The 21381-nt window shown below is 39.0% G+C and overlaps 1 protein-coding gene across 1 annotated transcript; it reads right to left on the reverse strand.

Annotated features, from left to right (window-relative positions):
- Window positions 1-810: 810 nt before the first annotated feature.
- Window positions 811-10177, reverse strand: LOC139743811 (4-trimethylaminobutyraldehyde dehydrogenase-like). The gene is made up of 9 exons (XM_071654271.1): window positions 10055-10177; window positions 8952-9097; window positions 7968-8097; window positions 7204-7410; window positions 6346-6470; window positions 4553-4693; window positions 3893-4081; window positions 2973-3199; window positions 811-1880 (listed from the first exon to the last, which is right to left on the reverse strand). Exons 1-9 carry the CDS (start codon window positions 10161-10163, stop codon window positions 1673-1675), a joined length of 1482 nt encoding a protein of 493 aa, XP_071510372.1. The 5' UTR covers window positions 10164-10177; the 3' UTR covers window positions 811-1672.
- Window positions 10178-21381: the final 11204 nt, after the last annotated feature.

Raw genomic sequence — 21381 nt, forward strand, 5'->3', positions numbered from 1 at the left:
ATGTTACAAATGGCAAGAGATGATTCAGGAATAAGGCAGTAAAATGTCTGTCCATCTGAACAAAAAATTAAGTACAGTGAACACAGGTATAATGGAATATCGTTACAACGAAGTAACAATCCTGGTCCCAAAATTATTATCTACACATAATTATTCGTCTACTTCATTTGTCCGGCTATATAACAGAATTTTGATATAACAAAGGAAAGCTGTCAGTCCCGAGGACTTCATTGTAATAGGAGTTACCTGTAAAGTTACAAGGTCAAGGGGAATCTTTTACACTTTTAAATGTGTTGGGAAAGAATGCTGCAACACCTTCTAAACTTGAATGATTGTCTTTACAAACTCACTAGAAAATGCGGTCTACTTTGTCAAGTTTCCCTACAACTTAAAAAATACTATGTCTGTGTATACTCTTACTCCTCTGGCATACTAACAGAGTGGAGGCATTAAAACATGGATTCTCATGATGACTATTTCGCCTTGAATCAATCAGTCCAGGCCCAAGGCAGGAGACCTCTCTCTTGCAAAGCATTCTGGGATATCTACAGAAGGAGTACGCTCACACGGATACAAAATGAAGAAAACGTCTACGATATGACACACTCTCATAATGCATTTTACGTCTCAACATTTGGCAGCACGATTCGCCGGGACATATATCAGGGATCCACAGTGTGTTGTACAACTGTAGCTTCATGCATATATAGACAAAACAATTTGTACATTGTAACATGTATTTAATCTTAAAACAAATCTGTGCGATTCATAATGTAATCAAAAACCCACTTCTAAAAAATGTCACATAAAAATACCCCTGTTCTCATTATACGCCTTTATTACCTACTTTGTAGGAACACAAACATCTTTTGATCATATTTTTTTCCCCTATAAAAAGGAAGACCTGTAAATCTATCATGTCTTGATACAGGAACTACATTGTACATGATTCATGTAACTTTTTTTGGTTACAATTGTCTGCTGACTCAAAGTGCAATTCAATCACTGACATATCAAATGAAAAAATACAGTTTGTATGTCTCAGGGATTCTCTCAGAACTGTGGGAATTCCAGCACTACTGCCAGCACTATGGAAATGAAGCCAATCATTTGCAGAATTCTTTTTTTTTTTTTTTTCTAGCAGGAGTGGCATAGAATTTTCTGATCAAATTTTCCGGCAGTGACGGAAGAAGAGAAAGATGCGAAAAAATAAAGACCTATTATTACTGACCCAAGTTTTACATCAGCTGTACAATCAGCAAACAGGCATAATACATGTGAAGATCTGCACTTTGCAGATATCATTAAGATATGAAAAGCATGGAATATACTGGGGATATACTGGGTAAAAAATAGAAAGAAATACTTTGAGATTGCAATTGCTTTAGGAGTTAAATCCATGACAGGGTTAAAATGTGTAGAACAAATTATTATCTTACGAACATATACAGACATATACTATACTTCATTTAGTACTGTATGTGTCACTCTGCGCAACATTTAGTGCTTACGGCACAACTAATATCACGGTAGAGAAACACATTCTTCATTAATATTTCAGGATTATTCCCTTCATACAATCTTATGCTTTAGGCAAATACTGCTTGTGTATCCCATTAAAAAAAATAGAAAGAAACAAAAACAATGAAAAAGAAGAAGAAGTGTAAATCGCTTAGTAGGGGCAGTCAATGTCACCAAGCTCGATGTAGACGCTCTTGACCTGCGTGTAGTGATTGATGGTATCAAGGGCATTCTCGCGGCCAAAACCGGACTGCTTGTAGCCGCCGAATGGCAGGCCGAAGGGGTTGACGTTGTAGTTGTTGATCCAGCAGAAGCCGGCCTGAAGCTTCCCAGCCATGCGATGGGCACGCTTGATGTCACTGCAGAAAGTGGTAGTTACGAATGAGGGCATTCAAATCAAATCAATGAAACCTAACAAATCTTCACTGTATGCTTATTTTCATTCAGTGTGTAATGATAGCCAGGGGTCTGTTTCATGAAGCCATCACAGACAAGTCTTTACATGAATCTCAGAATGGCTAAAATTGTTCATATGTAAACTGTAGCTATGAGTAAGTCTTTAAAATCCATTTCATGAAGTCTCTCGTAAGTGTGTCATTTGAGCAAAAAGTCTCACATAAAAAAGCACACAAGTTGTGTGACAAGACTGCACCCGACGTAAATTGTGAAACAGACTGATAATGTACAGTATTTTGACATTGAACTGTGAAGCACAAACCATTAGATATGAATTTCCATGTCCATAAATGAAAATTGAGCAAATGATTTACAGTGAAAACATAGTGCCTGCCAGTGGTATTTGAACATCAGATGCATAGAAAAGCACTGCATAATCAGAAGCAAAGTTTATAGCACTTTTGCACCTCGCAGATGACAGCTACTGTATAAGCCATACTTTTGGAGTCCAATTTTTCTTGAATCAGGATCTCCTAACAATCTTGTGAGTGATTATATTCACGATTTTGGAGTCCAGCAGTGGATAAAGAAATTGGGAAGCTTGAGCATCCATTCACAAAGTAGGTGCACCAAAACTTATGCCTACTAATCTGCATTTTCCAACACCTTGTTCATGTACTGCGTTCTAGTACATGTATGATGTTAGTCCCATATGTTGGGATCAGAGTCAGTTAGTCTTGGTGGTTATGCACAATATCATAAATATTCATGATTAACTGTAATGCATATTCAAAACTGCAAATACACAGAGAAACTCACCTGATGTACACACTGCTAGCCAGACCGCAGTCAGATTTGTTGGCCATGCATAATATCATGAATATTCACGACAGATTATGATGCACATTCAGAGCTACAAATACACAGAGAAACTCACTTGGCGAACACACTGCTAGCCAGAAAGAAGTCGGGCTTGTTGGTCATGCATAATATCACAAATATTCATGACTCATTTTGATGCACATTCAGAGCTACAAAAACACAGAGAAACTCACCTGGTGAACACACCACTGGCCAGACCATATTCGGTCTTGTTGGCACGCTCGACGACCTCTTCCTCTGTGTCAAAGGGCATGATGCAGACGACGGGGCCGAAGACCTCCTCCCGGGCCACTTTCATGTGGTCATCCACGCTCAGCACGGTGGGGCTGACGTAGAAGCCGCCTGCACAGGCGGGGTCAGACGGGGTGTGTTTGTCCCCACCACAGTGAACGGTAGCACCCTGACCGAGAGCGGCAACGATACAGCAAGTGGATATGATCGATTCCATGGTTTGACGGAAAAATCAGAACAGTTTGTTTAGTCACCGGAAAGCTACATATTACATCCAAGCCCCTGCAAACTTCATCATGTGAAGGACATTTCCCCCTTTGTTTTATGATTTTCTTTTAGAAAATTCAACAATAACAAATCTACTTAGAAGTCATAGATACTAAAACATTCAGACCATGCATTATGTGGTCAACCTTGAACCAGTCAAAAAAATTGGCTGCAATGTATAAAAATTATACCCCATAGCATACTGATATAAAAATGAGCTATTTCTAATGTGTAAATCACAATTCACCCGAGTCAAAGAGTTTGCTACAGCCCCTTTGGATTCAACTAGGTGAGGTTGACTGTAATCTCAAACATCAAAATCAGCAGCTACAGTTTTTACAGCACACTGAAACACATACAACTTTGTCATTACCAATATCCTCATCGTTTTTGTTTGTTGATGTTGTTCAAATTTGGCATACTCCAATGATTAATCAACACTACATTTACTAAAAATGCTGTATATTCAGATCTTAATCAGAGATGAGACATAACTTCATCTTCGGAGCACCAGGCATGGCTGACTGGGTGTGGAGACAGCCAGAGACCCCACAGACTGCAGTGGTCCCCAGGACCTATTTCACATCTGACTCACCTCCTTCTTGGCACCGTCGATGTACCCCATGACCCTCTTCAGCTGGATCTCATTGACCACCGCCCCCATCATGGTGTCCTCTTTGAGCGGGTCTCCGATCTTGATGGTTTTAGTCTTGCTGGTGAAGGCGTCCAGGAACTTGTCGTGGATGTCCCGCTGAACGAAGACCCGGGTCCCGTTACAGCAGACCTGACAGGGATGAATTTTTTTGGGGGAAGCTGTGTGGTTATTCATGTAAAAATAAAGCACATTACACATTGGATTGTGTGAAGAAGGAACTACCCACCCGACAGCAATTTTGGAGCAGTCCATTATCATAACTATTTAATAACAATACTAAATCAGTCTCATGAAACATTATTGTTGTGGTAATGATAATAAACATAAAGAAAATAATGATAATAATAATAATGATAATAACAATAATGATAATGATAATAACAATAATAACTACATTATTATCATTATCATTATTATTATTATTATTATCATTCTTATTATCATTATTATTATTATTATTATTATTACTGTCATATTGATATTACCATCATCATCACTATCATATCATCATAACCCTCATTATCATTGTTTCTTCAAATCTGTAAATATGAGTGACACTCTAGACAAGCAATGATTGATAAAGACGGGAAGGGAGTTTACCTGGCCCTGTGTCAGGAAGTTAGCCATCATTGCCCCCTTGACGGCGTTGTCCATGTCGGCATCGTTGAAGATGATAAGTGGAGACTTGCCTCCAAGTTCCAGCGTCAAATTGGCAACACGGCCTGAACAGCTCTGCATGATCTGCAGTAGACAAGGAGAAAAACAAAAATCTCATTATAGTCAAGTAATGCAGCACTTGACATTCACTGCATCATGTTACAACTGTAATTATGTTTGCACTTGTCCCTACTGACCGATTCGGGTTCGTTGAGGGCAGCAGACATTTCATGGCACTGGGCACAACCATAGTGGGTGTCTGAGACGACCCCCCCCCCCCCCCCCTCCCCCACCCCGGGCAACATGTCTATCAAGCACTTGTAACAAAGGTTCGCGCACTCAGTACGAGATGCCCATTGGCTAAAGCCGTTTTTCATTCTGCGTGCGTGCTAATGTAGGGAGAGGGGTGGGGAGTGGGAAGGGGGGGGGTCGGCTGAGACACCGAGTAATGGCGCTGCCCATGCCAAAAATACACATAGCGCGTCACAGAATCGGTCAATAAAGTCAACATTTAAGAGCCAACATGACGTCAATACATTCGTGCAAAGCAAGCCTCCTAATAATAGTATCATTAAAAAAAAAACAGAAGAGAAAAAAATTTATGAATAAAGAAAGTGTTTGAAAAATTAACAGCAAAGCATGAATACTCACAGCATTACACCCATTTACAAGTTGTTCTTTTTTTAAAATCTTGATTTCATTTGACCATCGAACTTTGATGTTGATGTTTATGAAAAAAATCTTTGTTTTATTTCTCTCTCTCTCTCTCTCTCTGGAAATTTTGTTTAAAAATACAAGAAAATTACCTTTGCATGTTAGGGAAACACTTCAAATAAACCTTATTATTACCTATACGAGGCAATTGCAGTTGGTATTTTGCAGGGTCGTGGAGTTCAGCAGGCGACATTAGAGCATATCACGAGGTTTTTACATATACAGTGGACTCCTGTTATAACGAAGTCCTCAGGACCAGCAGTTTTCTTTCGTTATATCGGAATTTCGTTATAACAGAACAAATAGACCATAAAAATACATAGAGTGGATGACATTGCAGCCCAAATTTTTGCTTCGTTATAACCCGAATTTCGTTATAACCGTGTTCGTTATAACGGGAGTGCACTGTAAACATTCTGGTCTCGCCAATCACTTTAAATGTAAATATTCCAGTCGACCACAAAGCGAAGACATTCAAGGACGTCGCTGAGTGTTGGTTACACGCACCGCAGAAAAACGCCGATAAATCAACTCATACAAGGTCGACCACTTCCAGCAGCACTACACGTCAAACAATGACTAGTCATTTGTGCTCAATAACTGCACAATGACAATCAGTTATTACAACTCTCCAAATTGAAACAAAAGCAAAAATAAAGTGTAAAAACGTTCAGATGTCTGAAGTTCGCCTGTTACAACCACATACATCTTGGAAGTTGGAGTTGAATGGTATACAATGATGAACAATTTTCAATTATTCGACATGTTGGTGATGATCTACTGGTTGTCAAATGTGGCTTGATCTATATTTTGCATAGGGGATAGGTAATAATTATGATATTGACTGGCCTTGAGGGAGATATCAGATAAATATTGCCCGCACTGAAAGAATATTGCCCTCGTCTTCGACTCGGGCAATATTTTTTCAGTTTGGGCAATATCTTCTGGTATCTCCCTCGAGGCCAGTCAATATTATATAAATGTCTCATACTATGCTAGATATTTATGGGGAGTCTCCTGACCTTCTTTCCTGTGGGAACACTCCCTGTGAAGGAGACCTTGGCCACGTCAGGATGCGAGGAAAGGAACTCACCAGTCTGGCCCTGGCCCTGGACTACATTGAAGGCTCCCTTGGGTAGGCCACACTCTATGTTTTGAAAGGAAGGCAAAAAAGGTTTTGGCACTGTCATCAACAAAATTCACCCCTAGAAAAAGAAAAATCAAAGGATACTGACTGCACTTTTAGTCCTCTCCTGTATTTTGGATACTCACATGACAGATGTTCTGAATATTTCTTGCTCGTTACAGCAGTGTTTTCGCTGACTATTCAAAAGGAAAATCATGTTGCTAGTATCTTGTACATGTGAAATGATGAACTCTCTAGTGTATTCCAAAAACATTTCCAACTTACAAATCTGTAATACCACTGTCAGAATATGAAATGAGATTTTGAAGTTTTGTATTCCTTGTTTACGCACACTCCCAATGGGAATGGATCATCCACTCATCTCTAACCCGTCAAAACATTTCTTGCACAGATGAGTGATAGTGCGAGAGGTATTTTAGCAGCAGCACTTCATTGTAAAACCAGAAACATTCACGGCATGAAACTTTCATAAATTGGTGACTGGCATTCAAGGCTTTATGCAGACAAAATCTTTCATGTGTATATTACTTTCTTTGCTCCTCACAAAATTTGAGAAAATGTTCCATGCATTCGAAATTTCCGGTTTTACAGTAACCCTGAGGGTGCTGATAATTGAGAAAAAGTTATAAGGGAGGACTGAAGTTTGGGGGAAAAAAAATGATGGAAAGACACACACACACACAAAAAAAAAAAAATAAAATGACTGTCTTGCTCATTGACTTTAGCTACCTACCGGTGAATATCTCCCCCAGGATTGGAGCTGTGATTGGAGTGAAAGGGGATGGTTTGTACACCATGGTGTTCCCACAGGCCAGAGCTGGCGCTGCCTTCCAGCCAATGTTAGGGAGGGGGTAGTTCCACGCCCCTATGCCACCGCACACACCCAGGGGCTCACGTCGGGTGTAACCAAAGGATCCGCCCGAACAAGGCACATGCTCCCCTAAGACAAATATGATACGTACCCCATTGCGTTAACAAAAACCAGCGAAATCATGTCTATTGTCTTTGAGTGAGTAACATTTGCATCTCTGTTTTAACTGGGATACACCCTGCAAATTTACATTCAAACATCTACATATTGCTTTGGAATCTTCCAGTATCTTTTTGCCTCATCCAGCACCTCCTCTGGAACTCTTTCTTTTGCTGATTGACAAAGATCTCCTGAAACCTGCAGGTCATGAGTAGGGATTCCATGCTCTTACCACAGGTCCCTGTTGAACAACAACCATCCATATGAGGGACTGTGGTTTTGTTTCACCTATGTGTGTGTGTGTATGTGTGTTTGTGTGTTTGTTTTTTTTTACTTCAAGTTGAATTTAGGGTGGGTCAAGTAAAAATCCCTTCCAATGTCCAGATTGAAAGGCTGACACGACAATGTACATTGATAAAAGGTCATGGAATTTTGATGTGTCACTTGTTTTCCTAGAAACGTAACATTGTTCACAGTCACATGCGCAAATTAAACAAGATGTGGCAATACATGCAAAGGAGCCTCACCGACGATGCCCGGAGCCAAGCCACCAAAATAGTCCAGGCACTCGACGATGTTCCTGATATCCTCTCTGGCCTCCCATATGGGCTTGCCGTTGTTCCTGGTCTCCAAAATGGCTAACTCTTCCAGACGGTCCTTGGGTTACAACGAAAGGGAAAGAGGATGATTGTGACGAAACAAAAATTGCAAGATCGTTGCCACTTTTACGTGATACCGGGTACTCCCTTAAAGTATTGTCCTTGCAGATTCACAGAAATTGATCATTTCTTTTGAAGGGCTTTTCTGTCTTTCATGAGGGGAATTGCATGGAACAATGGCACTTACACCAGACAGACATACTGCACGAAGTGTGTTAGTGAATGCCCTTGAATAGTATTCCATGAAGTATTGTATATGCTGTAAATATTGGATGTATTAATTTGGATAATTTCATGAGTTTCGCAAAATCAACAATGCACAAAATATTTCGTCAAGTAACACAGACACTGTATACTGTAATCTTAGACGGGAAATCTCTAACTGTTCAACTGTAGAGGAATACAAGTATCAATTTATATTTCTCATTCTGTAACTCATTATCAATCATGAATTCAAGTACAGTCAAACTTGCTTATTAAAGTTGACCTCGCACATGTCGAAAAAAAATTGGCTAAGTCACTGAAAAATTCTACCTCAAAAAAGGATATAAATATTTGTTAATTCTCTTGTGAAAGTCAAAACTCACGTAAGTCAAACGATTTTCTCTGGACCCTTCAGATTTAATTTAGGAGAGGATTACTGTACTTGCAAAACTGTCTTTCAAGTCCGAATTTCTAAAGATATCATACTCAAGAAATATATGACATATTCTGTACTTTCTTTACACTGCTCTGCAAGTCAGTATTTGCTCTATGGTAGATGTCATAACATACATGTTTGTTTGATTTTTCCAAAAAAGAAAGAAAGAAAAAAATCAGATTCTGACTCCTGGTCATGCCTCATCTACTCACCTCCAGCTTTCTGGCAGTCTTCTGGAGGATGCGCCCTCGCTCCAGGGCTGGGACTTCCGACCACACCTTAAATGCCTCCAAGGCTGACTGCACCGCACGATCCACATCCTCTTTGCTACAACTCTTGCACTCGCACAGAACTTTGCCTGTAAACAAAAGAGATTGACTCCATTCACAATTTGCCTTTCGCTGGAATTCCATTCATCACACTGCATGGAGAATTACATTAGCTTGTATTTAATTACATGTATGATATGGAAGCAATAAATGTTTGAAAACAAGCAACCACAGGACCGAGGATTTCATGTCCCTCCGAAAGACTAGCACTGAGGATAAAGTGCCTTGCCTAGGGGCACAACCACTGCTGCCAGGGGGATTGAACCATAGACCTTATGATTGATAGACCACGATCTTATCCACAGAGCCACAAGAACTCTTCAATGAATAGTCATCCTTGGTATGTTCTTCATCATGTCTTTTCTTCTTGCAACCATCATACTGATATCAAAGCACTCAGAACAAAAGTGCTGAAAAAGATCATAATACACAATGATTATCAAAAATGATAACAAAAGACCAAATTCCTTAAATTATTCCCAACACTAAAGTGTCAATTCACAATTGAAATCACTGGCAAAAATTTGGATCTATGTATTATGTCACACTGATTCAGGGGAGAAATTGGGGGGGGGGGGAGAGTACGTAAACATACTGTAATGAAATAAGTCATTTTAACTGAAATGGCTGTGACCTTACGATACTCAAGCCAGTAAAAGAACCCAAAGTATAACTGGAGGATTACAGTTACGTTACAATACCGGTATTTAGGGCCTATCTACAAATGTATGATACCTGGTATCCATTGCTAAAATCTATACCATTGATATCTATGCCTAGGAATGTAGGTATGCATGTTTAGTATGTGCAATTTGATGGTCAGCTGTTTTGATTTCCCTCTTCTTCCTCCTCCTCTCCTCCTCCTTTTCCTTTTCATCTTCCATCTCCTCCTCCTCCTTCTCCTCCTTCTCCTCCTCCTCCCCCTCCTCCTCCTCCTTTTCTTCTTCTTCTTCCTCCTCCTCCTCCTCCTTCACAAAGATTCTCACCTGTGGCTGGCTCATAGACTTTGAAGTCCTGGGAGTCATCAGTGTTGGTGGGCAAAACCCTCTCCCCATCAATGAAATTCAGCGGCTTGGTGAACACAGAGTCTGCCATGTCGAAAGTTCTTTGGACACCTGCTTCGGAACAAGGTGACAGATGGAACTAGCTTTAACTCTGTAGTTACCATTTCTACATCTTGCAATCTTCTGCATCAAATGTCTATGGAATTCATGAATGCAAGCACTGAAAGCATTCATCCATCAAAGTTTGCAAAACTATCACAAATGTAAATGATGATATATGTCGGTCTCTCTAACGTTACTAATACTATCTTTGTCAATTACCTTTGTTCACTCAAAGAAAAGTATATATCCCCCAAATTAGAATAATGATCAAATCTTAAAATGTTCAAAGCTTCTAGACCTAAACTGTTTTGCTTTTTGGGCAAGCAAAAAGCTTTGAAGCCACATTGTCAGTTTTTCCTTTTTATTAACCACTTAACTTGAAGCATGCTGATCGCAGTTAGCACTAGCCTGACCAGACGCTGCTAATACGCTGTGCGATACAGCGACTGGGCTGTGTATAGTTTAGTTAGCACCTGACCTGCTATGACAATCTAGAATGTGCACACACTGCCATCGAAACCAGGCCAGAGCTGTAGCATGTGATTCAGATTTATGAAATTTAAGGAGCCTATAATGCAATATTACTCTTTAAGTTAAAAATTTGTTAAGCTAACAAGTTACAACTTATATATTAAGATATACATCATACATCCAACATCCCCCCTAAAAAATGTAATATTAAATTTATGTTAAAAGTGATTAAACATCACAACTTTTGACAAGAAAAGAATTCTGCAAAATTACTAATAAATTAGGCGTTAGACCTAACCGTTATACTTATAGGCGTTAACGTTAACTGTTATTTAAAAAAAAAAAAAAACCAGAGTAAACAGACAACCTATAAATTACTGAGCTAAAAACACACAGAGACTTTCTAGTGTCAATGACAATGGCAATGTTGTGATTGAACAACGTGTAAAACAGATAAGTCTAACGTTACTGACACTGTACTTACACTAATGGGGTACAATCACCAATGGCAGTCTGATCAGATGGTATGAATCGATGTCGGTTTGAGCTGGATCCGAGGCGATGGAATCAGAGAGCACCCTCTTTCTCGTGAACAGGTAGGCCTAGATTGACTTTGTTTCTACACAACAAGCCTATAACCGCGGCGTTAATGCGTTTTACTGAGCACTACCCACGTAACAACACAAGGCAAAGGGTCTACGATGGTGGTTGTTGGTTTAATTAATACAAAGGACTGTAGGATAGATAGGGATAGGATTCTACGTCACCAACGAGGTCAAATGCGTGTCGTTTGTGAGTACGAGTATCAAGTTACTTGAGCTGAGCTCGCCCCTGGGAAGGTAGGTTGACTGTCATATGATCTGTTCCGTTTCCACACGATTTCTCTAGGTCCTACAGCATACTACTCGGCAACAAGCAGCTAGCTAGCTTTGTGTGAATGAGTATCGGGCAAAGAGGTTCTATGGTACAGTACATCATCAGGCCGACCGCACACACCCACCACCTGACACCACTGTAGGTCAGCGTGCTATGGGAGACTGGTACAATGTCTCGGCATTACGGGTTTAGATATCTAGGGAAGATCGCTGCCTACTGTCAGCATGGAAATCAAGTTGAGAAAGGATATACAAATTACTACATTCTGTTAGTATCCCAGGGTATCTCTCAAATCGAAGAGCCAAATTTCATACTAATCAATACAGACAGGGCCGGCGCAGTGTTTTCAAAAACAAAAAAAGGTCCTCAGCTCATCTCTCCCCGTCCACTTCCGGGTTTCTTCAGCTAACAAGAAAAAAAAAAAAAAAAAAAAAAAAAAAAAAAAAGGTCCTCAGCTCATCTCTCCCCGTCCACTTCCGGGTTTGTTCAGCTAACAAAAAAAAGGTCCTCAGCTCATTCTCTCCCCTCCCATTTTAGTGCCACTTACGTACTTCCGGGTTGAAAAAAGTGTGGGGGCCCAAAGTGATGACACCTTATGTATTCTTTTGTATGGTGCACAAACCAAAAAGTGTGGGGACCCGAGCCCCCACGGCCCTAGTCCACAGAACTCTTACACATAGAAGAATCATACCCATTCACAACCCGCTGAGCTCGGCGTTGCCACCGCGCACCCCGGATGCGACGCCTCAGTGCACACGCCGCCATGTTGCTTAGCGGTACCTCCGCAGCTCCTCGCGAGTACGGTACGGTCAACTCACTGATCGGACAGTATGACAGCCGCTATAGCCCTTGATATTTACTTGAACTTGTAAACTGTCAAACTGGTACTTCTCAATCCAGCGTTGACCACAGATTCATGTACTCATTTATGTTATTTATTTCACACTCTTCCCTGAAAGTTGACTGTATTGAAACAGGTGTTTTTTCCCCTTTCGGATAGATCTATTTGACTTCGGAGACGTGATCTGCTTTGGTATAAAATAATCTAAGACGCGCGCCTGTCCTTGTCTGTGTCCTGCCATTTTTCTGATACCCCTCTCACCCCTATGTCTTGCATTTTTTCCCCTCCAATGATATTATAAGAAGATGTGTGTTCGTGCTTTTGATTTTTCTCCCATTAAACAGGTCAAATTAAATTTCCAGTCAGTCCAGTTGTAAAAATCAGTGATTTGTGGATATGATCATGTAATACATCTTCCCCATCTGACACTCGTTCAACATATGAGAAATTTGGAAGACAACATCACCTTAATTATCTATATTCCTGCTGTTATCATTATCATTAGTAGTGTGTAGTACAATGTAGTTACCACTATTGCACATATTGGTATAGGAAGCAATATGCCTATAGGCATGTATACACTGTATATCTGTATACATGAATAAAACAGAAATCGAGTTCATGCTAATCACCAACAATTTATTTCACCACACCAATTTTTGAGCGATTTGCAACAACACTTGAGAAAGAGCGAATCGCTCAAATATTTGTGTGCTGTAAATAAATTGTTGGTGATCAACATGAAATTGGTTTCTGTTTTACTTTCGATATCATGATATTGCTGCACCAACATGTAGACTACCTGGTACTCAATCAATATATATATATATATATATATATATATATATATATATATATATATATAATTATCTATGTATATATATATATATATACATAATATATATATATATATATATATATATATATATGTATTCACACACTCACACACACACATTACAAGCATAACTCCTTTCAAGATTGTCTTCCACAAAAAACAGAAAGTTAAGTTGGACAGAGTTAATTTTCCTGATTTTTTACAATTTATTTGACATTCATCAAGGTCAAAGTTGATTGCTGAGAATCAACCACAGTAAAGTGATATACCATTTGCTTGAAGTACACGTACCATTATCATACCTAATACGGCGGCTATAATCACAGGCAGTACATGCGTCAGGAACATATTATGCAAATGATAGGCAAGACCACCAGTGTCGCAAATTTGTGACAACTATTGTAATCACAAAATCAAATGCATATACATCTATAATGGACATGCAATAGGGCAACAACATAAAATTCATGAATAATGAACACTGTCTGGCAAGATTATATAAGGCAATACATCAATATAGTGCACAATTTCACTTGCCCTTGATAGCTTCAAGCGTGATTCAAAAAGAAAATCCTAATGAGTGTAAAAACACACTATGGTATAGTATGAAAACATATTGTGTTGATCCGCATGCACTATGGCAATATAAATCTACGAATTATGAACACTGAAAAGAACACCAAAGGCATTCCTGGCAACAGTATTAAAGGCAATACATTTGTAAATGTAAGATTTCACTCGTACTTAGCTCAGCATGATTCAAGATTAAATCCTTAGTAATGAGTTTAACAAACACTATCCCATACACTGTGTAGTATGAAAACATAATTTGGTAGCAACATGTAAGCAAAACAAGTATCACAGATATACAACAAATGTTGTATATCGCGAAAGCAAATGCCTGTATAATCAACTATCATGCAATATAGCAACAACATAAAATCCATAAAGAATGAACACTGTCGGGCAAGAATATCAAATGCATTCTTGGCATAACAATATCAACTAAAGGCAATACATGAACATCTGTATAATGCAAGATTTCACACGCACCCATTTGCTTCAAACGAAATTCAAGGTGAAATCTAAAGAGTGTGAAAACATACTACACTGCATCTCAAAGTATGTACATGTAGGCAAAACAAGTGTCACAAATAAGACAACTACATGTATTGTATATCATGAAAGCAAATGCATGTACAATCACTTAGCATACAATATGGCAGCAAAATAAAACCATGAATAATGGACACTGGCAAGAATATTAAAAAAAAATACCAAAGGCAATACTGTATAATCCAAGATTTCACTTGCACTTGTTCGCTTCAAGCACAATTCAAAATGAAATCCTTATGAGTGTGAAAACATACTATATGTATAGTACGAAATGTTAACGTGGCCACAATATGTAGGCAAGACAAGTCTCGCAAATACATGTATGACAAATATTGCATATTGCGAAAGCAATGTCCTGGGGTTACTTTAATACTAGAGTACACAGTCAGTCTAGACAATCTAGTATCTAAACGACCATAGTGTTGTCACTGACACTGACACTGGCCCACCACTGCACTGGTACTGTGACTTTAACTAGAGAGAGTAAGTGCACTAGTTCGCGGCCATGCACCAGTTCGCGGCCGGGCCAGCGGTCTCCAGTTGATAAAATCTGGCCAATGGGCTGGCAGCCCGGTAACTTGTCACCATTCAACGGAGAATATCCTGCACAACATCAACATACCTGGGACTAACAGCAGTGCGAGGTCTAGTCGCTGTAAAATCTCTTGGAAACCAAGGTGTTCACCGCAAGAGCTTGAATTATAGGTATTATTAACACGTAAGTCAACTATTCTGGACGTAGCTAGACGGCTGTCATGTCCTTATATGTCGTTTTCTTGTTGAAATATTGATCGTAGAGGAGGGTTAGAATGTGATGACTACTCACCACGGACGATACATTGAAAATGACGAATCGCGAAGGAAACGGGGGGAGGTCGCGAACCGGAACACCATAGAGGGCGCTTGCTCTATATCGCGTCCGGGGGTAAAACGCCAGCCAAAATAAGCGTACAGAAATATAGAAAAGCATTTGAAATAGAACAAAAATATATTTTTTATTAATAAAACAAGTAAATTGAAAAATAAGATCACGCATCCATATACTTTGATGACTTGTAAGGGCGTGCCTCATAGCTGTCCCTGATCTTCAGTTCTGCTGTCCCTCATATTCCTTGAAGTCCTCTTCCTCTTCCAATTTGTCAATGGCTCATATTCAGTAATTTGGGGAAAATTTTGAGGAAATAGTTTTATTAATCAAAACTAATATTTATAGATTGGGAAAATAGCATTTACAGTTTGATATGTTTCATTCTTGATGGAAAAAAACAAGTCACTTTGCGCTGGACAAAACCCAAAAGCGCGAGGCGGCCGCGAACCAGAACACCCCGGCCGCAAACCGGAACGCGCTGTACCGGATCGCGGCCGCGGTCTTTTTTGACCAACGGGATGGACATTGGTCTTGCAATGGTGACAATATGGTGTATTGGTAAGTGGTCAATCTCTATGATATAACCTGGATTAGAGCAATCTGCACGTTTGCATTTCAGAGTGGAAAAACCCTTAAGCGGCCGCAAACCGGTGCACTTACTACCTAGACAAGAATAAATCTACGTGTAAAGTTTACACCTAAGCTCAAATTTACATAAATTTACACTTTTTTCATGTACAAAGCTGTTTGCCCCAACTCACAACGTACAGAGTGTAATATAGCCCCAGGGCCTAAATTAGGCCTAGATCTAACTGATCTTTTTTATTTTGCATAGTAGTTGGTGGTAAACAGATATGTCGACGGCAAACACAAAATCCAGTGTCTGGGACTACCTTTGCTACTGCGCTCACAAGAAAGCCAACATACGACCGATCCGCCTAATTGTAACGTTACTTGGGGAATTACTACTTCTTATTCTCATCATGGCTTGGTGTCAAACTTACCTGTTTCCAAATCCTTTTTTCAAGTGATTTGTGCAGTTTACAGCCGCACAATATGGCATTTTAATGCCTCGCTCAAGGTCTCGGAACGTCAGAAAAACACGGTACAACATGCAGTCACTGTATGTGGATAGCGTCTGCTGGGATTTGCACGCAAAAAAGTTCCGCTAAGCAAAATGGCGGACGTCACGTGACAATGAGTCGAGCGACGGCGACAAAACGGGTGGCGAGTGATTCTTCTATGTGTAAGAGTTCTCAACTATGTGTAAGAGTTCTGTGCCCTAGTCTGGGCTCCGTCCCCTTTTCCTTGGTGCCAAGAGAGGGCGCAAACTTTCTGATTGCGATATTCGAGAGACTGCGCGCCCAACGACAGTCTGTTCTCGGGTATCGCAGTTCTCGGCGTATCGCAATCCTCGGGTGTCACGCCCTCATACGGCTTGACGTGTACACGATCACTGCTACGAGTAAAAAGAGTCCAGAAGCTAGACTACCACGGCCCCCACGGCTGCGCCGCTCCTGCAATAGGCCTACAAGTGCGCGTGTGTCATGTAATCAAGATAGAATTTATAACTGTGTTTTAAAGTTCAGTTAATTGAATTGAATTGAATTCAATTCAGTTCAATTGAGTTCAATTCAATTAATTCAATTCAATTCAATTCAATTAAAAGTAACATAAATTGATTTTTATATACCCGGTACCAACTTATAACCTGGAATGGCTCTTCAATGTAATGTAAGGGATAGTCCGCCCTAAAAATAAGTTAGTCTGACTGAAACAACACAAATTAGAGGAGCACAACCAATTATCTTTTTAAAAAAAATGAAAAATAACAAAGTTTAATACTGAAAAGATGTGACCAACCAAACAGAAGTTTACCTTCCATTTGCCCTCTGCATGAAATCGCAATATTTTTTTTTGTTTAATTGATGGCAGAATAGATTTTTTTTTTCATGCAGGAGTTGTACATGAATAGAAACATTTTTGTAACAATGATTGTATCAAGGATGCATGTACCATTCGAAATTTACTTGATGGAATATGTATATATATGATATATGATACAGATTATGTATATATGTATATATACATATATATATATATATATATATATATATATATATATATATATATATATATATATATCATTGAAGTACAGAGCAAACATAGAAGTTGAAGCTGGCACATGACATCACAAAACTGCCAATATCTTGTGTATGTTTGATTACTGCTTCAAAAAAATTGTAACTTTCCTAAGTTTTGATCAGAATTTGTCGGCTTTTGCTGTCCGCTCCCTCTATTCCACTTCGATTGACACAAACTGCTAATCTTAACCCTAAAGGGGCCGGGCTTTTTTGGCTATGCTCAGACCGGGGGGGGGATGGATGGATTCCGCCCCCCCCCCCCCCCCCCCCGAGATCTCGGCCATCGGTGGTGCGATCGCGATGAAATTTTGCATGCGTGAGACCCGTGTCATAATCTACAAGATTGTGTCATAAGATTTTTTGAAACAATCAATTTCTAATTTTAATTAATTAATTATGCAAATTAAGCTCAAGATCATATTTTAGCCTAATGAAAAGCATTGAGAGTCTAATTTTTGATCTGTAAATCTGTTTTAGCATATTCAACAATTGTACATCACAAAAACTTCCACAATTCATTTCAATTCTTATGTATTTTATTGTTTTCAGAATTTCTTATGTATTTCTTTGTTTTTCAACTTTTGTTTTTTCTTTGTTTTTCATTGGAAATTGTCACTGACCATTTTTCTACCATAATTAGCACAAAACTAATCAATGAAAGTGATTAATTGTAAAAATAATCAGGTTTTTATGACTTTCATGACAGAGCACTGTTTTCCATAGGAAATGTACACAAAATCACAAAATTGTGCCCGTTTTGGGGCGACATTCCGTTACAAAAGTGGGCGTGGCTTCGCAAAAGTATGTGCGGACGTCGCAAATTTGGTCTCAAAAGTTGCGCGAGACTTGAACAAACAAAGTTAAGAAGCCTCGCGACGAGGCCTTCTCACGTTACAGAATTATAGCGCGAAACGTCGAGGGGGGGCGGATTCCGCCCCCCCCAGCCCTTTTAGGGTTAAGGGTACACTTCCCCTTTAATTTACAAAATTCACATTTCTCTATGTTTTCGATCCTTTGAGGATACCTCTTAACAGAAGTTTTGTGAGATCATGTTCCTCCTAAGTTACTACGACTGCCTTTGTGAAATTCCTGATTTGTTACAAATGTTTGCTATAATTAAAGCTTTATGTGCTTATACCTTCCAGTGATATGCTTTCCACATTAATGTATTCACTAGTGTATTCATGCATTTTGTTTTAGTATATTTATCACAATTCTCATTCATGCTGTTCACCCTCTTCAATCAGCACAAGACCATCACATAACTCTCTCAAACATGTCTATCTTCACTTCTTCATTCATCAAATGGTATCACTTTGATTAGCACAGACTTACACTCTGGACAGTAACCAAAGTACTATAAAAAGCAGAAATTCTCACGGTGTACATTTTTGCACATTTTGCTCGACCAGAAAATAGCTTGAAAATAAAAGCTTGTGAACATTTTTCACTTGCTGCATGTATACCGCTACTGTAAATGCTGTTATTTTCACGTACAGATATTTTCGTGAATAAGGAGGTCGCAGACATTTTCGCAAATGGTGTTTTCGTGATTTGACATCAAGACTATCCTATTGTACACTAATGTGTGTCCATTTGGGATATTTTCACGTGTTGCAAAATTCGCTGTCCACAGTAATTCCTGAAATTCATGAAAATCAAACCCGCGCGGAAATAACAGCTTTTACATTATGTAATGTCTTGACTTTTTGGAATTAAAAATGCACAAAACTCGACTTATTCTGCCGAGTGCGAGAAATTGCTTGTGCAATAATTTCCACTTTTATAGTAGCTGTGGTATGCCGACAATTAAATCACACATATTTTTTCAATGACATCACTGACACCAGAGAAAGAGAGAACATTACACAAAGATATAATCTGTGTAGCATTGTTGAAAGTAATTTAATTCCACTTTTGTACAAACTCATTTGCCTAATTTTGTTACACACAGTAGGAGTAAAATATACTTTGTGTACATACATGTGGAAGAATCTATTATTACTACCTCATGATGAACAAGAAATCTCATTTTCTTAAAACAATATCCACATACTTTTCATAGCCGGCCATATATGGCCAATATTTACTTTCCATTTTGATTTCTTCCTTTGCTCAGCATTACATAGTATCTCTTACAATATTAAGTACACTTCTTCATAAATTGTTCAGACAGTACATACATACATACATACATACATATACACACATACATACATATGTTTGGCATAATACCGATAGCAACCCACAAACAAACATACGAAAAAGAAATGAAGAAAAAACCAAATATACACCAATAACGAAGCTGGGCCTAGGATTGATCTATCACAACCTATTAAACATCCTTGTTTATTTGGTCACCATACTTCAAGCATTCAAGAATGGTATGCTCTACCTGTGCAGATGAAAAGCAATACATTGAGAAGCTGTTCCTATGGCAGTTTTACAATTCTTGTGCAGTCCCCCCCCCCCCCCCCCCCCAATCCATTTCATTACAGGTCGACATTTTGATGATAAGGCAATTGTGATAGTATGTTCCAGTGCAAGTAAACTCGCATCTTTGCCGACTCTGACTTTCATCCCTATAATTGAAATCAAGGCTCTCTTCACACGTATCATAATATGTAAAACTCCAATGGCTGAGTGATGCCTTTATAGACTATGTATATTTCATAATCATATTCTTTCTGCACTCATATAAATACAGCTTGAGCTTCTTATGCAGCTATTCCGTGTAATTGATGATTCAGTTTTTAAAAAAGAAGGGAAAACAAGAGAATTTTACAGAAATATCTGAAAAACTATCAGGGGGATTATGGTAGTTCTTTCTTTCTTCCACCTGTATGCATAGAAGCAGCCAACCAGTGCTCTACCGAAAATGTGAGTTGCTCTATATCCTGTGATAGGTTTGATCATGGTTTAACGTACAGCCAGAGACATAATAGTATTTGTGCATTCTCTTCTAGGGAAGGCGATGATACACTGAGTTCTACCTCTTCTGCCACATATTCGTGAAACACACACACACATCCTCACACACACTTCCAAAATTTCTTAGACTCTTGGAACACTGCTTGAAAATAGAGAATGTAATTGGTGGCAGCAGCCCCATTTGTGACGAACACAAATACACACATGGACCAATTACATACATATAATATGTATATACATACACACACACATACACACACACACAAGCACATAAATACACAAAGTCTTCTCCTCTGCCTTTTGTAGTACAACAGTTCTTAAAGTACACATATCATACACATTTGTAGGTATATTCATGCATGCTTGTTGAGTGTTGCTACTACAGGCCACACACCACAAAACACAAACAACATTTCCACAATGTCCATGACACAGGAGTTGCTCTCTGGTTGGGTGTGTTTAACTCATTACGATTTAGAATACTGTAAAACAAGGAATGTTTGCGTGCATTTTAATTTCGCGAATTTCGCGAGAGCCGAGTTTCGTGAAATTAAAATGCACGCTAAAAATCTTGTCTACACTATATGCATTGAATGTTAGAGGCAACTCGCGAAAATTTCATGCTGCGAATAAGGCCGTCGGCTCCCATTCGCGAAAATGTCATGCCGTGAAAATATCGTGTTTTACAGTGTTGTTATGTTTTTCTTCTTTACCTGGTACATGTGTACTACTCTCATCCTGCCAAGGCATGAAAAAATATATAAAGTAAATATATATTTTAATACATGTCTGTTTGTGAAGAACTAGCACGATGAATATCTCAATTCACAGAAGAAGTCATAAATATATCATAAAGAATGTCCAGATGAGATGATTATAAAAACCTGCATTTAATATCTACAGCTTCCCTTATCCCCCCCCCCCCCCCCCAACCTAGAAACAAACACCACAGCATTTGGTATGCATAACAATCTTTCTTGCATATCATCTATACATCAAGAATAGGACACTTTTAATAGTCAATACAAGTTTTTTGCTGTTTCTGTCTGTGAATGCAGCATGAAAATATTTGCATTCAGGCAGGTAAAAAAAAAAAACTGAGTAGAAAAAGGAGTATTGTTAAGG

Source organism: Diadema antillarum, unplaced genomic scaffold (assembly GCF_040938485.1).
Source record: "Diadema antillarum isolate AM-2024a unplaced genomic scaffold, OU_Dant_1.0 scf00000035, whole genome shotgun sequence".
NCBI classification, from domain to species: domain Eukaryota; kingdom Metazoa; phylum Echinodermata; class Echinoidea; order Diadematoida; family Diadematidae; genus Diadema; species Diadema antillarum.